Here is a 19350-nt window from a genome sequence, read left to right as displayed (position 1 = left end):
AGGGAGAAAAATTGTTCTCTTTGGCCTCTGATGATAGGACAAGAAACAATGGGCTTAAATTGCAGCAAGGGAGGTTTAGGTTGGACATTAGGAAAAACGTCCCAACTGTTAGGTTGGTTAAACACTGTGAAAAATTGCCCAGGGAAGTTTTGGAATCTCCACCACTGGAAATACTTAAGAGCAGATTGGATAGACACCTATCAGGGGTGATCTAGACAGTGCTTGGTCCTGCCATGAGGGCAGGGGACTGGACTTGATAACCTCTCAAGGTCCCTTCCAGTTCTAATAATCTATGACTATATGACTCTATGTGTTGCAGCAGGGGCAGATGACCGTTTTGCGGGGCCCCGGGCAGCATAATTCCGCGGGGCCCCCCCTTTGCCACGGCGCATGCACAGTGACGCCATGCTCATGCACGGTGGCACCACGGCGCGTGCGCGGGGCTTTTTGAAGCGCGGGACCCGGGGCGGCCACCCCGCTCGCCCTGCCCTATATCCGCCCCTGTGTTACAGATCCTCTGTGCCCCGTTTGCAGAGATCATGAGTATGTTATAGCCCTACCATGCCTGCAAAGCCTTGGTTCTTTAGATCAACCTATAGCAGCTCATGCTTTTAGCTCTGGATGTCCCCAACTCAACCCCCAGCACGACGGCGATGATCGCAGCAGTCACAGTTACTCCTGTGTTACTTACAGTCAGCACCAATAATAGCTGTGAGCAGATTCAGGGATGCCACACGAACAGTCTCATTCTCAATCTTCAGCTGCGAGTGCAGATATGCTATGAGGTCATCAGGAGAAGAACGGGCTGCAAAGGAAGAAATCACATCCTCACTAACAACTGAAAGCTCATTCTTACCACACCTACAAAAGAAGGAAGTTACAAGGAAACGACTGTGTAATTTGGAGTCTCTTCCCCTACCTAGCAGTAGGATACAATAGCACAGCTCCATTTGATTTTCCATGATGAGCTGCTGAGTTGGAGAACAGATCTGTGGGAAGAAGAGAAGTGATCAAAGGAAAACTAATCAGAACAAGCAACTGAAAAGAAGATGCTCAATTAATTTCTAAGCACTCACTTCCTACCTTTCCAAATAGAGCTCTGAACCCAAAATAAATGGTACTGACTGCACAACAAGAATCAGAAACAATGACCGATACACTGGATAACAGAAGTTCCTGCTTTCAAAGTGTTTTTAGCAGCAGAGCTAATTGAATCAAGACTTGACCCTTGGTAACTGGTTCAAATGGTTAATTATTCCACCATAAAAATGTAGGCCTTATTTGCAGTCTGAATTTGTCCAGCTTCATTTTCTAGTTATTGGCTCACGTTATGCCTTTCTCTGCTAGATTATTACATATGTTTCCCCACATAGATATTATAGACTGCAATTAAGTCACCCTGTCACAGGATAGGTCCTCCCCATTTGGATGGGATCAGTTTTTACTATATAACTCTAACTCCCTCTAAGAACTGGCTTATGCTAAAATTGCTTTACAAACTGAGCTGGATTTTAGCTAATAAAATGAGACCACTATCTGCTTATTCTTAAGCCAGCAGAAACCAATAAGGCATGAGAAGGTCTCCGGGCTCTTCACTAGCATTCAAAAGATGTTTATTCTTAATATGCTTCAGATCTGCTGTGCTTAAGCTCAAGTGATACAAGAACAAGTTCCCCTCACCCGGTCGTGCAGAGCACTGCAGATGGCTTGAAATTTCCCTTCAGGTAGAAGGATCTTATATTCACCAGAAACTTCCAAGAGCTGCCTCAGACTCTACAACAGAGGGTGAAAGTTAGAAGGTGGGCATACAAAGGAGCAATATGCAATGACTGAAGCAGGTTCATGGAATTCATAGATTCCAAGGCCAAAAGGGATGATTGTCATCAACTAGTCAGGCCTTCTGTATGACACAGGCCTTAGAAATTGCCAAACTAATTCCTAAAGCAGAACTTTCAGAAAAAAATCCCATCTTGATTTTAAAATGATCACCTTGACTCTTGGTAAATGGTTTGAATGGCTAATATCCCACCACTGAAAAGGTAGACCTTATTTCCCATCTGAATGGATCCTGTTTCAGTTTGTAGCCACTGGATCATGTCATGCCTTTCTCTGCTAGGTCATTACATAGATTTCCCCATGCAGATATTATAGACTGTAAGTAAGTCACCTGTCGCAGGGTAGGTCCACCCTGTTTGGATGGTATCAGGTTGTGGAGGAGTTAAAGAACTAAGGCAGCCCAAGTGACCTAGTCTCCCCAACCACCATAGCAGGCCTGGTTCTTAGAGCAGCATTGCCTAATAGTCAGGGTCAGTGCAGCAGCCCTTTAATGAGGCTCTTCAGCTCAATGACCCAAGCCCTTCTAGGTACGACCGTGCAACCTAGTGCTCAACCACCCTTTGGGGCAAACCAGTGTTGCCTAGTGGCCAGCCCTTCTCCACCAGGCTCTACCTACTCCACAGGGTCCCAGCCCAGGGCCTTGTCTTGCAGCTCAATGGGGTTTCTTCCAAAACATGCAGAGTCAAAGCCTAATACCTCAACTCAATAATGCTTAGTTCACATAGATTACTTCCCACCATTCTTCTGCAGCAGGTCATCTCAGTAACTCCGTGGTCTCTCCTCCATCTGTGGCATTGGATGGTTGTGGGGGGGTCAACTGGAACCACAGGCTGGCTGGTTTCTGCATCCTAGGGCACTGGCAGTCCCTCCACAAAAGCCTGCAAAGCACCTCTGCTCCCTTCAGCTGTCAGCCTAGACAGAACTGAGCTGCTCCCTTTTCTATCCTGGTTCCAGTTGGAGTATTCCCAGCAAGTATGAAGGGGCATAGCCCACAGATCATGATTAGCCCCCGCTGAACCATGCATGGTGGGTATCCTCTGTCACAAACACTCCCCCTTAAGAGGGTGTCCATTGGTGGACCTTCCTCTTCATCGTCTCCTTCCACTTGGGAGAAGTCTGTGTTTGCATGAGCCTTCCCTGGCCCAGTGTAACATACAGAAGTCATAGGGCTGGAGCGGGAAGTACTACCTCATGATTCAGGCACTGGTGTCCTTCATGTTATTAATCCATCTGAGGGGTGCATGGTTGGTGACCAGTTGAAAGGGCTTCCCCAGTACAGAATATCCCAGGGTATGTCTACACTACAGCGCTAATTCGAACTAACTTAGTTCGAATTAGTTAATTCGAACTAAGCTAATTCGAACTAATGCATCCAGACTAAAAAAACTAGTTCGAATTAGCGTTTTGCTAATTCGAACTAGCATGTCCACATTAAGTGGACCCTGAACCGGGGTTAAGGATGGCCGGAAGCAGTGCCGGCAGGGCATCAGATGAGGACTTAGAGCGTGGAGCTGCTGCCTCAGGCTAGCCGAGGGCTGTGCTTAAAGGGACCCGACCCTCACCCCGGACAGACAGTTCTCAGGGGTGCCTCTCTTGCAAAGCAGTCCTGACTTGGAGTGCTCTGAGTGCCCACACTGGGCACATCACAGCACTCGGCCATCAGACCGGCTGTACTTGCCGCAGGCTGCCATCTGGGGAGAGGGAGCAATTGGGGGGCTGCAGGAGAGCTTCCACCCCCAGAAGCCCGCAGAGCCAGCCCAGTCCTCCCCATCGGGGGCTCGTACCCCATTCCTCCCTCACCTCCTTCCACTTACCCTTCCCTAGCCCCCCTTCCTGATGTAGAAAATAAAGAAAAAGTGTGGTCAAAAATAGAATCTGTCTTTATTGAACAAAACTGGGGGAGACTGGGAAAAGGAGGTGGGAGAGGGGAAGAGAGAGGGTGGGAGAGGGGAGGGCAACTACAATGATCAGAGGTTTGGAACAGGTCCCATATAAAGAGAGGCTAAAGAGACTGGGACTTCTCAGCTTAGAAAAGAGGAGACTGAGGGGGGATAGGATAGAAGTCCATAAAAGCATGAGTGGGGTGGAGAGGGTGCATTAAGAAAAGTTCTCCATTAGTCCCCATAATAGAAGGACTAGAGGACACCAAAGGAAAAGAATGGGTAGCAGGCTTCAAACTAGTAACAGAAAGTTGTTCTTCACAAAGCAAAGATTCAACCTGTGGAACTCCTTGCTGCAGGAGGTTGCGACGGCTAGAACTAGAACAGAGTTTAAAGAGAAGTGAGATAAAGTGATGGAGGTTGGGTCCATGGAGTGCTATTAGCCAGGGGGTAGGAGTGGTGTCCCTGCCCAAAGTTTGTGGAAGGCTGGAGAGGGATGGCACGAGACAAATGGCTTGATCACTGTCTTCGGTCCATCCCCTCCAGGGTCCCTAGGGTTGGCCACTGTCGGCAGACAGGCTACTGGGCTAGATGGACCTTTGGTATGACCCAATACGCCCATTGTAAGCTCAGGGCTCAGGGTTGGGGGTCTCAGTGGACCACCTTTATTTTCATGCACACCTGCTCCTAGGTGGCCAGGCTGGCAGCTCTCCTGCCCTAGACGGCCACTTTTCTGTGCCTAGTGCGGAGGTCGTGGACGAGGTCCATGATGTCCGCACTAAACCAGGCGGGTGTGGTCCTGGGCAGGCTCCCGAGAGCCGCCAGCCTGGTCCCGGGAAGAGGGGGATGGCTGGGTGGCAGCGGGTGGCTGGCTTGAGCCGTGCCAGGTGCAGGGTCTGCTAGCTGGGGGATGGCCAGCCTGTGCCCCTTTAAGAGGTCCGGGGCCGGAAGGGGGGCAGACGAGTTTCCCTGGTGTTGGCCAGTGTGGCCACCAGGGAAAGCTGGGGAGGGCTAGCCTCCCACTAATTTGAATTAAGGGGCTACACACCCCTTAATTCGAACCAGTAAGTTCGAACTAGGCTTAGTCCTCGTTCAATGAGGTTTACCTAGTTCGAACTAAGCACACTGCTAGTTCGAATTAAGTTCGCACTAGCGGAGCGCTAGTGTAGCACCTATCAAAGTTAATTCGAACTAACGTCCGTTAGTTCGAATTAACTTTGTAGTGTAGACATACCCCCAGGGTGTAGATCACCCACTTGATGGCCAGGGCCTCCCTTGCTATAGTAGGGCGGCAGGTCTCTCAGGAGAACAGCTTGCAGCTGAGATAAAGGATCTGGTGCTCCTTCCCACCTATTTCTTGAGATAGTACCACTCCTGGTCCTACCTCCGAGACCTCCATTTGAAGGATAGAAGGCTTTGTGAAGTTGGATGGGATAGGACCAGCTCTTGGTTCAGCTGTTTTCACAGGGCCTGGAAGGCTTCCTCACAGTCTTCTGATTACTGGACTTTCTGTGATTGGGTGTTCTTCATCAGGTCCAATAATAGGGTGCCCAGTGTGATGAAGTTGAGTACTAAGCAGCCACTGTCTCTGAAGTATTGTGGCACCTGTTTCTTTGTCATGGAGGTGGGGCAGTCACACAAGCCTTAGACCTTATTTATCAAGGAGCTATAGTTTTCCCCTTCCTACTGTGTTCACTAAGATGGCACTTGGCTGGATTCACAGTGAGTCCTGCATCTATTGGGGCTTACAATACCTTGCTAAGATGTCAGAGGTGTTTCCCCCAGCTGGTGCTGTGGATGACAATATTCTTAATGCACACGGCTGTATATTGCATATATGTTTGCAATATTTGGTTCATGAGCTGCTGAAAAGTGGCTGAGGCTCAGTGCAGCCCAAATGGCATCCTGCTGAATTGCTATAAGCCAAGCAGGGTGTGGAAGGCACTCTTCTCACAGGAAGCCGGTATCAGGGGTATCTACCAATATCTGTTGGTCAGTTCTAGTGTGGAAATGAACTTTGCATTTCCCACTATATTCCTCCTTGAGATTTCCCCATGTATGCATCCCAGTATCACTTCAGCTTTTTTGGCCACAGCATCGCATTTGTAGGTCATGTTCAGCTGAGTATTCACCAAGTTTCCCAAAATATTTTTCAGAGTTACTGTTTCTCAGGAAGCATCCCTCAACATGTATGTATCACCTACATTGTTTTGTTCCTAGATGCATCTATTTACATTCAGCAATATTTAAATGCACATTTATTGTTAGCACCCAGTTTACCAAATGATCTATATCACTCTGAATCAGTGAGTTGTCCTTTCCATTATTTACCACTCCCCAATTTTTATTTCATCTGCCAATTTTATCAATGATGATTTTATGTTCTCTTCCAGGCTATTGATAATGAGATGACAGTCTAACTCCTTCCTGTACCTACACACTTTTCTTCTTTGCTGCTTGAAGCTTCCAGGATATCTCTGATGAAATCTACATATTTTACTACATTTAGGCTCTTGTGTAGTCCTCTGATACTTTTAGTCAAGTCCATGAGACATTGATTCCCTCAAAGTCATGGGCATTCCAATCCCAAAAGCAACCACATATTCTGGACCAGAAAGCCAACATAGATTGGGAGTAAACCATGGAGGAAGTGGGGAGGGGGGAAGGGCAGCAGGGTTGTGGCCTTGGATTTGCTGCTTGGCTTGTACTGAGCCAGCTCACATAGACTGAGCATGCTCAATCATACTACTGAAGCCAACTGCCCTCACTCCATCCTCTCACTATCAGCAGACAAGAGTTACCTTGGTCATGTGATACTGAGGGTAGATGAAATAAGAGAGACAAGGTGGGTGAAATAATATCTTTAATTATATTATCTCACCCACCTTGTCTCTCTAATATCCTTGAACCAACACAGCTACAACAGCCCTGTACACAACGGTAGATGAACTAGACAGTGATTTTATATCTATCTAGTTATATAATCTAAAGCAATGCACTTCAGGCCTTCTTAGTATTAATTTTCAGCTACTGGCAGTTTATTTAATACTGCCCAGAGACAACACACAGCAGCCCCTGCTCTGAGGAGTTTATTTATAATCTAAAAGAGAGACACAGAGTTGATAGGATGTACCAGTAAATCACAAGGAGGGAGTATCTTATGGGGGGGGGCGGGGAGGGAACAGGTGTTTTGTTTCTTACCTCCTTATCATCTCCAGAAACAGAAGATACTTTTCATGAGAGGCTTTTACCTACAAAACTTGTCACCTGGGTCACCATGTCTATAAAATCAAGACTTGTGTGTTTATCTATTATCTAACAAGTCACTATGTAGACCAGGAAACGCCACTGGTAGCAGCTAGTGCAGTTCACCTATGCGCACACATTGATAGTTATTTTAATAAGTATCTCACCTTGGTGACATGAAAAACATTAACATCCTCTTTATATTGCTCAAGGAGCCATGGGATCTGTTCGAACACCTTATCTTGATGCTCTTCTTTATGCAGGAGGAGGCTCATCATAGTACCAAGGGCTTTGATAATGGCCTGCTTGCCCTACATAGAGACACAGAATTTATGTTCCTACAAATTCATTCAATATCATGCAATGGGCCCATCTTTTCTACTTCTGACGAGTGCAATTTCCCTTTTCCACTGTTGAAACAGCCCTATCTCAATATTTCCTGGTAAAGAGTTAAGACTCATGGGCTTTGTCTACACTGGCATGATTTTCCGAAAATGCTTTTAACGGAAAAGTTTTCCGTTAAAAGCATTTTCGGAAAAGCACGTCTAGATTGGCAGGATGCTTTTCCGCAAAAGCACTTTTTGCGGAAAAGCGTCCGTGGCCAATCTAGACACGCTTTTCCGCAAAAAAGCCCCAATTGCCATTTTCGCGATCGGGGTTTTTTTGCAGAAAACACTACTGTGCTGTCTACACTGGCCCTTTTGCGCAAAAGTCTTTCGGAAAAGGACTTTTGCCTGAACGGGAGCAGCATAGTATTTCCGGAAAAGCATTGACGATCTTACATGAGATCGTCAGTGCTTTTCCGGAAATTCAAGCAGCCAGTGTAGACAGCTGGCAAGTTTTTCCAGTCTAGACACAGCTATGGTGTTGGTTTCAGAATTATATTCTACTGCACCTCACAACTTTCCCAAGTGGGATATTTCCCCAGATTAGTATGCACACTAAAACAACTCATTCCTGCTGTAACTCTACTGGAACTGAATAGACATCTGCCAGGAATGAATTTAGCCCATTCTCCTATATTCATCTGCATGTCAGGTGACAAAACTGGAATCTATGTACACTATGTACAGACAGAATTTCCATGAGATTGTGACATTATAATCTTTTTTAAATGTTTTACATCATACTCCCTTCTATCCCAAAGAACCTGCCATTGAACTCCATCATCACAAAGAGTGCCATACACAGAGAATTTAACAATACAATTTCTCATCAAGGTTTAGAAAGCCTACAATTCTCACCTCCAAATCTTCACATGTGGTCCATTTGCTTGTCACATGACGATAGAGGGGAAGAATTTCATCACAGAATTGAGATTTACCCATTTTGGGAAATGGCCACCTTTCCCAGTTACTAAAATATACATTTACTGCCCTTGACCATTTTTCCAGAACTGCATGGAAGGAAAAAAGACAGGCAATATGAAAAGGATGCAATAGTAATAAGGATACGTTGTTTTATCAGTGAAGACACCCAGGCTTGTAGTTTATTACAATTCCATGCCCAATTCAGGAACAGCTGATGAAATCCAATAACAGTTTTGAATTATTTCTCTTCCCTCCTTTCCGTTTCTTGTTTCTCAAAAGGCTTTCTTCTCTTTTGTCTCTCTCCATCTCTTTTTAATTCCCATCATTTGAAAACATATTTTTTTCTCCCTTGTTACCTCTTAATTAGAGCTGATTGTAAAGGTAGTTTAAATTAAATTAAAAGTGTTTACTCTTGTTTTTTTCAAAATTTCAAATGACAAAGATCATTCACATGTTTCAAAAATCAACAAATTTCAGCCACCTTTTTAGCTGCACAAAAACACTGAACACATCCTGATTAAAACTGTCATTGACATTTTTTCAGTTTAATATTCCATCAACTTGGAAAAAAATATGAAAAATGTAATAAAAAAACAAAATATTTTGACCAGCTGTTTTCTGAATGATTCATGTCCTCTGCAGTTATTGCTTATTTAGCCCTAAAACTGTATGATTTCCTGTTGGGTTACAGTTTGTCTGAAAGATGTTCAGTGCCCCTAACTCCTATTAGCTATACTGAGATTTGACAGCATTTTGCCCTAAAATTAGATGCACCCGCTGCCCTTGAAAGGAAAATTAAGGCTCAATCCTATGTTCTATGAAGCTGATGGCAAAATTCCCATTTATCTCAAAGGTGCAGGATTAATCCCTTAGGCCTGATCTACACTAAAGGGGAAAGTTGACTTAAGGTACGCAACTCCAGCTATGTTAATTATGTAGCTGGAGTTGACGTATCTTAAATCGTGTTTTCAGACTGTCCACACAGTGGAAGGTTGACAGGAGTGTTATTCCTCATGAGAAGCAGGCCTACCGGTGCCAACGGGAGCACCCACTCAGTTCGAATTAGTGGGTCTTCACTAGACCTGCTAATTTGGACCCTGGTGATCAACTGCAGCAGCATTGATCTTCTGCATAGTGTAGACGTGGCCTTACTTGAGCATCAACTAAAAAGCAAAGGAAGAGAGAAGTGGAGAAGACCAGAGGACAGAGAAAGAGGGTGAAAGGAGATGATAATTAAGAAACTAAAGAGGAGGAATGGGTGGAGGGGTGGAAAACGGGAAATTTTTGAATGTAATTCAGTCTGTTGCCTGCACATTCTCCCCCAGGAGTTTCCTGGCACATGGGCAGCATCAGCTTTTGTTTATTTTTAAAATATCCACAAGTCATAAAGGGCCTGAACTTACAAATGCTCAGCCCCTCCAGCAAAGTAAGGAGCACTCTCAACTCCACTGAGTGCCACAGGAGCATGAGGACTCAGCCCCTGGTACAATCCAGTTCAGAGCCTGTTTGTAAACGATCAGTCACTTAACTCTGTACCAAGGCCCCTAAATATCCATTTTGGACATCTACAATAAGTGCTGGCACTTACCAACACAAAATGGTTGCATCAGCCTGCTCTCGCCGACTAACATCCGCATGGAGCTCATGCCGTACAGGGGCATTCCCACAAAAGGAATGCACTTGAGTGCTGAAAAGAAGGACCAGAAGAAAAGGAAGACAGACAATTGACTGTTATCTGCCTTTTTACTATCGCATTTAGAAACACCGCTGGGTCAGATGCTATGGGCTCCTAGGTCATTTTGTGCTGCGTACACAAATGATAAGGCAGAAGTAAAAAATCAGTGGGGGATTTACCCTGAGGAGGAGCATTCTCCACCAATGTGCAGCTGTGCCAGATGCCCAATCCTCTCCCAGAGTAGGAGAGAGAGCACTGGGGAGGGATGAGAAATGGAATGGAGAAGAGCTCCACTAGACCTGATTTTCCTCAATCCTGTCCTTTAAGAACTTCAAATGGGGCATAAGAGCTTGCCCCTTGGTGTGGATAGCTCATGGTCTAGCAACTGGAACCAGCCACAGCAGTTCATCTCATGCCCCCCAAATAGCACTCTGTGTAGCTGTACAGAGCGTGAACCTCTGTCCTTAAATGGAAGACAATAACTTTGAAACAAAAGATGGAAGTTGACATACGATAGGCTGATGATAGGTTGTCCAGCGTAATCAAAGTGAACACGTCAGACAGCTTCAGTGGATTCAGATGACATTGAAGCTCATACATCACCTCACTGAAATAGCAGCGTGCCAGAGCCACTAATGTGTTGCTCGCTGCCACTTTTAGTTCATTTGTTGCTTCCTTAAAAAATACAAAAAGAGAGAGACTGAAGTGATTAAAGCCAACTACACCAGCCAATGCTGCTCAAATGAATCAAGTTCTTATTTCTGTTTTCCACCCAACTTTCTGAGAACAGAATCATGAGTCATAAATTATCATTGAATCGTTTGGCTAAACACTTGTCAGCCTTTCAGTTGTTTGCAAGCTGCTTAGACTATTCGCTATTAGCTATTTGTGGTGGATGATTGGCTATCATAGTGACATGATATTTTTCCCTCAGAGGAGGTGGGCAGCTTCAAGATATTCAGAGAATTTTCCTGAATAAACTATCCCCTAAATCCAAATACTGCTTCTTTTGAAAACAGCTCAGATTCTGTTTAAAGGTTTCATCCTGCTGCTTAACACCATAGTATCAGAGCACCTTCCACAGAAAATCAGTATCAATAATGAAATCCCTAGTAGACTTCACAAAATACTTGCTTGTTAAGAAACGGTAGGCCTCTCTGCATCTGATATATGTCACAATATCCTGACCTTACAAAGCACTTAAGCACATGTGTAACTTGAACAAGATGAAACTAGTCACATGCTGCTTAGGACCTGGGATTTCTGGAGGACGGTGTGGGGATCTGTGGGCCCCTAGCAGTCATCAATCCTGGAGTTTCAGTATATAGTTTACAAAAAAAGTTTTAATTAGTTTAAGCTTTCATTCCTGTCATTAGCATATAGGGAAAACTAACTTACCTGAGTATCAGAGGGGTAGCCGTGTTAGTCTGAATCTGCAAAAGCAGTGAAGTGGGTCTTTGACCACAAAAGCTTATGCTCCAACACTTCCGTTAATCTAACTTACCTGAGTCTCTCTCATGTGGTTTGAGGCAAGTGTTATTATTTTGCTCATTAGCCTTCTCTCTAGGACCTGGGCATCCTGCTGTAATACTTCCTCCAGGATACAGTAAATGTCTACTCTGTTTTTCTGGGGACAAAACATAAAAGAACAATTGGGGAAAATGTTTCCTTGATGACAATATAGTAATGCTATAAGCTAATATAGTAACGCAATATAGTAACACTTACGCTAATAAGCTTCTGCCCAAAAGAGTTTACAATCTAAACATGAAACAACTAGCCCAGGCTAAAAGAGCAGATCAATAGCCAGGAAAATAATTCAGGTCTTCTGATTCACTATCTGGAGTCCTCTCCACTAGACCACACTGATTCTACAGCCTGCATACTCACTCAAGTAACCCCTAGTCTTCTTTTGTATAAAACTTGCTATGCCCTCCACAATCACCCCAGCTAGCAGCATTTCAGAAGAAGCTGAGCAATTTACAAATTTTTTAATCTGAATAAGGGCCCTGCACTGCCCCCTTATCTAATTTCTTTTATTATTATTATTGTTGTTGTTGTTGTTATTATTATTATTATTATTATTGTTATTGTTGTTCTTGTTATTATTAGCATCATGCCTTTTTTTATCCACTCCAGACAGAATTTGTAAATACAATTATAAGATACCCAACTCCTGCAGTAAATCTTCTGCAGCTTTTAGGGAAAATTAGCTCAGGAGTTACCTCTACATTGCCAGTAGCACACTTGAAGGTCTCTTTTATGGGGTCCATCAAAGTTCAAATTCACAGATGATACTAAATATGGAGGAGTTGAAGGTATGAGTTGTGACAGAGAAATAATAAAGAGGGGCACAGAGAAATTAGAAACCTGAGCAGAACAAGACTGATTTCAGAGAACTGCAAACTAGCGCACCTAGAGAGGGGGTCAATATAACTGACATAATGAGAGGGAGAAAAGTGGGAAACAACAAGTGACCTGGAGTGACAGTGAAAAAAAAAGTCAGCCATCTGGGTTGGGTTTGTTACATACAGGAATCCTGTCATAAAGCAGGAAGACAACAGTTTCTCATTGTTCATCTGAGGTGTGAGTGCTTCTGGCTTATTTCACTTTTTTGGCACCACATTCCCCAGAAAAGATCAACAGCTTGGAAGTAATTCAGGAGAAAATTTTAAAAAGTGCAGGGAGGCCAGCAGAACTGACTTTTAAATAGAGACCTGCAACCTCTATGGGATCTGACCTCATGCATCAAGGTGAGGTTGGGTGGGTGTAGGGGAGCCTGCCTTGACAATAAATGGCCACGTCTCCCTTTAACACGTGCGGATCTCTAACAAGCAAAACCCAGGCCTGTCTCAAGTCTGGTGCACATAAGCATGCAGGCAAGGTCATGGGAGAAGCTGTGAGAGGAAGGAATGTTTTGCATAACAATGCAGATGAAGCATGGTACCTGAGACTATGTCAAGAACACATGGCAAGCAATCTTGTACAGGTACTTCTGTTTCTGATAACCACAAATTACAGATGCAGCCATACAACTGTCAACTATGCACATAGCAGCAACATCCTGAGTGACAGGATGTACTCCAGATAGGGTATTGGGCATGTTACATATCCTACACAATACGTAATCAATTGGTAAATATTATTAGAACAACCAAGTCTCGCTTTGCTATCAAATGGGCTTAGTAAGAACAATCAGTGGGAGGGAATGAGCAGGATTGACCCACAGGTACTGCTCGATGTAACTAGAAGTAAATAGGCCCTTCACACCGGTGAGCCAGTGCATGGTGTTCCAATGCATGGGAAGAAAAGGAACCCTGACCTCCTGCCTGCTACTGTAGGTAGCATACGGGTGAAGTGTAAGTGAACTAGTCTTTATTATTGTATTCTAGTAGCTCTTTTATTAATTGCTTTTGCATTGCTTTGCACTATATTATTGCTTTAGAATGTATGGCATTTAAGGTTTCAATTGTGTAGTAATTGTTTTTAAGGCTTGTAAAACTTAAACAACTGTAATAACTGCTTAAAGCTTGCAATAAATAAGAAAGTGGTTAAGTATCCCTGGAGTGTCCTGGTTTCTCTTGGATCTAAAATAAATCGTATCACATCACAGTGGGAAAACAACTGGACTCCCCTGGGCTCAGATCAGGTCAGCTCTCCTCCACAGAGTCAGCACAACCATGACTGCCTACTCCAGCCAGCCACCACCTCCTTGCTGCATAGCATGCACTGTGGAGTGAGGATGCTTAGGAGTCAGTGTTTCTTACCCTGCAGCACGTACATTGCACAGCAGGGGGCAGTATCAGAGACATAAAATTTAGACTTTAACATCAGGAAAAATGCCCCAGCTATAAGACATCTATCAGGTTATTACATAGTCTTCATTGGAAAGTGGTGGAACCCCAGTCACTAGGAGCTTTTAAAATTGGTTTGGCCCCAAAAAATGAAAAAGGCACTGCTGGGAAATTGGATGATCCAACAAGCCTTTCACATCTGTCTCCTGTGAGTCTATAACTCTGAATTCAGGCAGCTGAAGGTGTGAACTGCCTGCTAAGGTCATAAAGCACTTTGGAATGTTCAAAGCCAATGGTTGGCTACACATTCCAGTGGTTGTGCTTTTAAAGGATGCTGCTGCAAACTGCTATTATTACTGCTCTAGTGGGGAGAGGCTCTGCCTCTTTCCATTCATTTTTAAATGTAAGGAGGATTTTTAATTGAAAATCATAATTGATAACTTATGAATACAAGAGCCCCACACTATTCAAGCGAGCCAGAAATGAACTGCTTGTCTTGGCATCCTGGTACTTGAAACTAAAATGCCTTCTGTGTTGACCCTTAATAGAGAAATGGACTTTGCTGGATGCGAGTATTAATAAAAGAAAAAGGGGTTTGGATTATTTAAGAACCCTTCAAAGCTATAGCCCAATCATATGTCATTATAATTAAGAAGTGTTGTCTTGAGTTTAGAGCAGAGAGTCAGTTCACATGGGTTTTATTCACCATTCTTCTACTAACTCACTATGTGGTGTTGAGCAAGTTATTTAATTCCCCATGACACAGCCCATCAGTAAATGGGGATGTTTATCACTCTCTCAAAGGTGCTGTAAAACCGAATTCATGAGTAAGTAGGTAAGTGCTTTGAGGTTTTTGGATGAAGATGCTAAAGGAGGACAAAATACTGCTATAAGAGATTATAGATAACCCTACAGTGCCCTTTTATAATATACAGCCCATGTACTCCAGTGTGTACAAAAGGACAGTGCTCCTCTGAGTGTCTCTTTATTATATCATCCTGATCTGTAACAGAATTTTGCATAATGAGTTTTGCATGAAGACAGAAGGGTAAATACTGATTACACTGAAGGTGGGCTGAGCCAAGTTCTGTATTGAATTACTTCCATGAAGTCAAACAGAATTTGGAGTGGAAACATGGAAAACAGATGTGATTTGATGAAACTGCCCTACCTCATCCTGCTGAAGTTTTTCTAGCAGAACAGTCACAACGACAGCCAGTTTGGTCTCAGCTATCTTGACAATCTGAAGGACAATAGAGGCCTTATCTTGATCGTCCATATGGTCCAGGAGTAAAACAACCTCGCTGTAAACAGCTGAAATTAAAGGAAAGGATTCTGCTGGTTATCATTGATGTTGGGATTCAGTGCTTGTGTCTTTAATTCACTATCTAGTAAAGACTCTGTAGGAGACCAGACATGGTGATAAGTGGACCTGGGAATCATGCAAATCCTTTTCTTTCCTCATGGTGACCATGTCTGTTTGCAGAGCTATTGTGGGGGGACGGATTATAATAAGGAAAAGCTGCTCCTTTTAAATAAGATCCCCACATAAAATCATCTTTTCCACCTTTACTATTAATTTAGGCATTTTGATAGCACACAGAATAATTTATAGCCAAGATTTTTAAAACTGGGTGCCTAAACTAAAACTCCTAAATCCATATTAACACGCCTACATCCTGATTCAACAAATTAATCACATGCCTAACTCAATGCCAACAAATAAATCTAAAGTTAAACACGTGCATGCTGAAGTGTTTTGCTTAGTCAGGGTGTCATTTCCAAAAGTGCTGAGCACCCAGAATTACCTATGGATGGTGCAAAGAACTTCTAGGGGTTCAGTATCTCTTGAAAATCAAGCCACTTTTTAAAGACCCCACTGTATGAATTTAGAAGTCAAACTTTATGCACTCTGTTTTGAAAAAAGGCTTCAGTTTTATTTTATGGTAATTTAAATACTTGCAGAGAAGACACATGGACTAGGTATTTGTCCAGTTGCCTCTAGAGACCCTAAAAGATTTTCCCCCAATGCACAACATAAGAACATAAGAACGGCCGTACTGGGTCAGACCAAAGGTCCATCTAGCCCAGTATCCTGTCTGCCGACAGTGGCCAGCACCAGGTGCCCCAGAGAGGGTGGACAGAAGACAATGATCAAGCGATTTATCTCCTGCCATCCCTCTCCAGCCTCTGACAAACACAGGCCAAGGACACCATTTTATCCCCTGGCTAATAGCCTTTTATGGACCTAACCTCCATGAAATTATCTAGCTAGGTGTTTTCCATGGGTAGAGTGATTGCCCCATACCTTTATGTGAAGCCTGAGAGATTAAGTCTTGGTAAGTCTTGCTCACATAGTCAGGATCAGTGTTACCTGTAAACTGAGCACTTAGGTGACAGACATGTGTTTCTAATGGTTGTACACATCTGTACATGCCTCAATGCACATAAAATGTATTCTACACGTAGAATTGGAGAGAACATTGGTCAGGATGCAATTGATCTCCAGATTTGAGGGTGGGGAGGAATTTTCCCTGGGTCAGACTAGCAGGGATTATTGTTTGGGAGGTTGGGAATTTGTCTTCTTCGGGAGTATGGGGCACTGATCAACCACCAGGATCATCAGGGCATTTCTGACCTAATCATTTCTCTACCATTGCAAAGGCCTCAGGCATTGGTAGCATTTCAGTTTCTCCTATCCTCTGTCTGCAGCACACAGCATCTTAGTCTCCTAGGCCTTGGGCACATCTACACAGCAGGGCTAAAGCAGAAATAAGCTACACAACTTGAGCTATCAATTGTGCAGCTTAAGTTGAAATAGTTTATTTCGGCTTTTGGCGCTGTCTACACAGCAGGAAGTCGGGGAAAGAGCACTCTTCCTCCTACTTCCCTTACTCCCCATAAAATGCGGGTTATAGGAGTCGGAGAAGGAAGTCCTCCAGCTTGACATTATTTGACATTATGTTGAAATAATGGCTTGCTGTGTAGATGCGGACTATGTTATTTTGCAATAACATCAGTTATTCCAAATTAACACTGCTGTGTTGACATACCCTTCAAGAGTGACAATTTTTAGTCCAAGACAAGTTTTGGTTTCAGCATAGGGTTGCTAGGTGAAACGTAATGGTTTGTGACATACAGAAGATTAAAGTACATGATCTAATGACCTACCACCCTTAAACTCTATGAAACTGTGAAATAGTTGATGTATTAATAAAATCAGGATTTTATCTCCCATGTGTCTCTCAGCAGAAATTCTCCTGGAGACTTAATATTTAACAAGAAATCTGAAATGCCATATTTATCTGTCTCCATTGTAACAGCATTCCAAGGCATGGAGAAGGAATTGGTCAGAATTTACCCTTCCCATGAAAGATTGCTCAAGATTAGGCGATTACCCATCCTTACCCTTCGATTCCAACACCCAGATGCAGATGGAATCAGAACTGTAACTTACATTGCCCATACAGTTGCAATAGTAATGGTGAAGGATTAAGAGCACTAGTGTTGCTAAGAAACGCTTTGTTATCCTCCATTTAATATGCTAGCTATCCACTTAATATCTTAAGTAGACAGCAGGTACATCTAGACTGCAGAGTTTTTCCAGGATACCAGAGATATCCCAGAAAAGCTCTGCCACGTCCAAGGAATGCGTCTGCTTTTCCAAAAAAATATTGGAAAAGCAGACATGTTTTTTCAGCATCTCAGTAAACCTCGTTCTACGAGGAAGAAGGGATGTTCTGAAAGAGGCTTTTTTTCTGACATTTGGCCCAGTGTAGACGGGCCAACTGTCAGAAAAGCCTCTTTCAAAAGAAAAGTGATAGAACTTTGTAGTCTAGACACAGTCAGCTAGAAGAGAAGTCCTTCTGTGTTTTCTCTTCTAATTTCTCCCATCTCTGATGCTTTGCACCACTAGATTTTGGCTCCAAGGATGCAGAAGTCATAAAATAAGGACCCATATTAAACATAAAACAACTGGAGAAAGGAAAGAAGACCTTCCCCATAACATCCAATAGTGACACAGGTTGTCAGGAAAGTTTCCAGGTTCAGAGGCTGTAGGCCAGTCCTTCAACTCAAGTCAATTAAAAGGGAAGTCAGTAGAGGCTCACTGGATTTACAGCAGCTAATGATCTGGTCATCGAAATGGAGAATATTACACGTTTCTATGCACCCATGCTCTTGAATGTGTATGTGTGGATACAGGTTGGATATAAAAAATACAATAGTGACCCTTACCTCTATCAATTACCTCCTGTTCACTCACAAATGTATTCATGGTTTAGTCTTTCCTCAACACCTTCTCTCAATCCTTTCTCCAACTAGCTCCAGTACTGAGAGATAGATGGCCTCTCAGTCTGTCAACCAGAACTTCCAGTTAAACTTACACAAGCACTATTGTGACATGCTTGTGACCAAAGCAAATTCCATAAACTGTTGATGACCAGGTAGGCACACAGGGACTCTGTCACTTTGCTGGAGAGAACTATGGTTAAGATGACCTGTCACCTGTCTATGACTTTTACTAAAAATTGCCCTAAATAAATTTTAGGTGCTGGGGAAAGGCAGCGCTCCAGCAGACTCCACTGCTCTGAGAGCAGGCTAGGGTGCCACTACTACTTCCACTCCAGGTGGGGGAACTGCTCAGGGTACCCTGACTGCTCTCCAACCAATGCTCCAGCACAGCATCTGGCCCCAGGGATGCCCTGAGATGTACCACGCCAACTACTGTGGAAGTCACAAAGGTCCCAGAAAGTCACAGAATCCATGATTTCTGTGACAGAAATGTAGCCGTGTTAGTCTCGTGTAGCTGAAACAAAAAACAGGACTATGTAGAACTTTAAAGACTAACAAGATGGTTTATTAGGTGATGAGCTTTCGTGGGCCAGACCCACTTCCTCAGATCAAATAGTGGAAGAAAATTGGCACAACCATATATACCAAAGGATACAATAAAAAAAATGAACACATGAAATTTGATTTGTCCTTTTCATATGTGTTCATTTTTTTGATTGATATGGTTGTGTCAATTTTCTTCCACTATTTGATCTGAGGAAGTGGGTCTGGCCCACGGAAGCTCATCACCTAATAAACCATCTTGTTAGTCTTTAAAGTGCTACATAGTCCTGTTTTTTGTTTCATGATTTCTGTGACCTCCATGAATGATTCACAGCCTTATTCATAATCACTTTCTCCCAAATAGGCCTCTACCTACAGGTTCACAACCATCTCCTCCCTGTTGGTCAGAATCAATTCTTAAATGCCTATGCCCTGGGTTACTTCCTTCAGTTTCTGAAACAAAGCATTGTCCCCATGACATTCCAAGAACTTATTGGATATTTTGTGTTTTATCATATTACTTTTCCCACTGATGTCTAGGTAGGTCAAGTCCCTCATTACTATAAGGGTCTGGATATTTGTTTTATTTGTTCTAGAAATGCCTCATCTCCCTCCTCCTCCTGGTTTGGATGTGTTTTCCCCACTTCGTCCTTACCCAGAGACTTTCAGCTGGTCTGCCTCTTGCCTCTTTCTGGAACTCAGAACAAGTGTACAATACAACACCACCTCCCTTTTATTCCTACATGCTCTTCCTGAACAAGATGTACCCCTCT

General features: G+C 43.4%; 1 protein-coding gene across 1 annotated transcript; it reads right to left on the bottom strand.

Moving 5' to 3' along the window:
- Positions 1 to 7108: 7108 nt before the first annotated feature.
- LOC149525897 (maestro heat-like repeat-containing protein family member 2A) lies at positions 7109 to 18114 on the bottom strand. Its single transcript, XM_089778085.1, has 7 exons — positions 17978 to 18114; positions 14913 to 15055; positions 11452 to 11574; positions 10460 to 10622; positions 9861 to 9959; positions 8207 to 8358; positions 7109 to 7273 (listed from the first exon to the last, which is right to left on the bottom strand). The coding sequence occupies exons 1-7, from the start codon at positions 18015 to 18017 to the stop codon at positions 7109 to 7111; spliced, it is 885 nt and encodes a 294-aa protein (XP_089634211.1). The 5' UTR covers positions 18018 to 18114.
- Between the last annotated feature and the right edge of the window lie 1236 nt (positions 18115 to 19350).

The sequence above is a fragment of the Pelodiscus sinensis genome, chromosome 1, assembly GCF_052426305.1.
Source record: "Pelodiscus sinensis isolate ZL-2025 chromosome 1, ASM5242630v1, whole genome shotgun sequence".
NCBI lineage: Eukaryota > Metazoa > Chordata > Testudines > Trionychidae > Pelodiscus > Pelodiscus sinensis.
The sequence above is the reverse complement of the archived record's forward strand: the minus strand, read 5'-3'. Positions and strand labels throughout refer to the sequence as shown.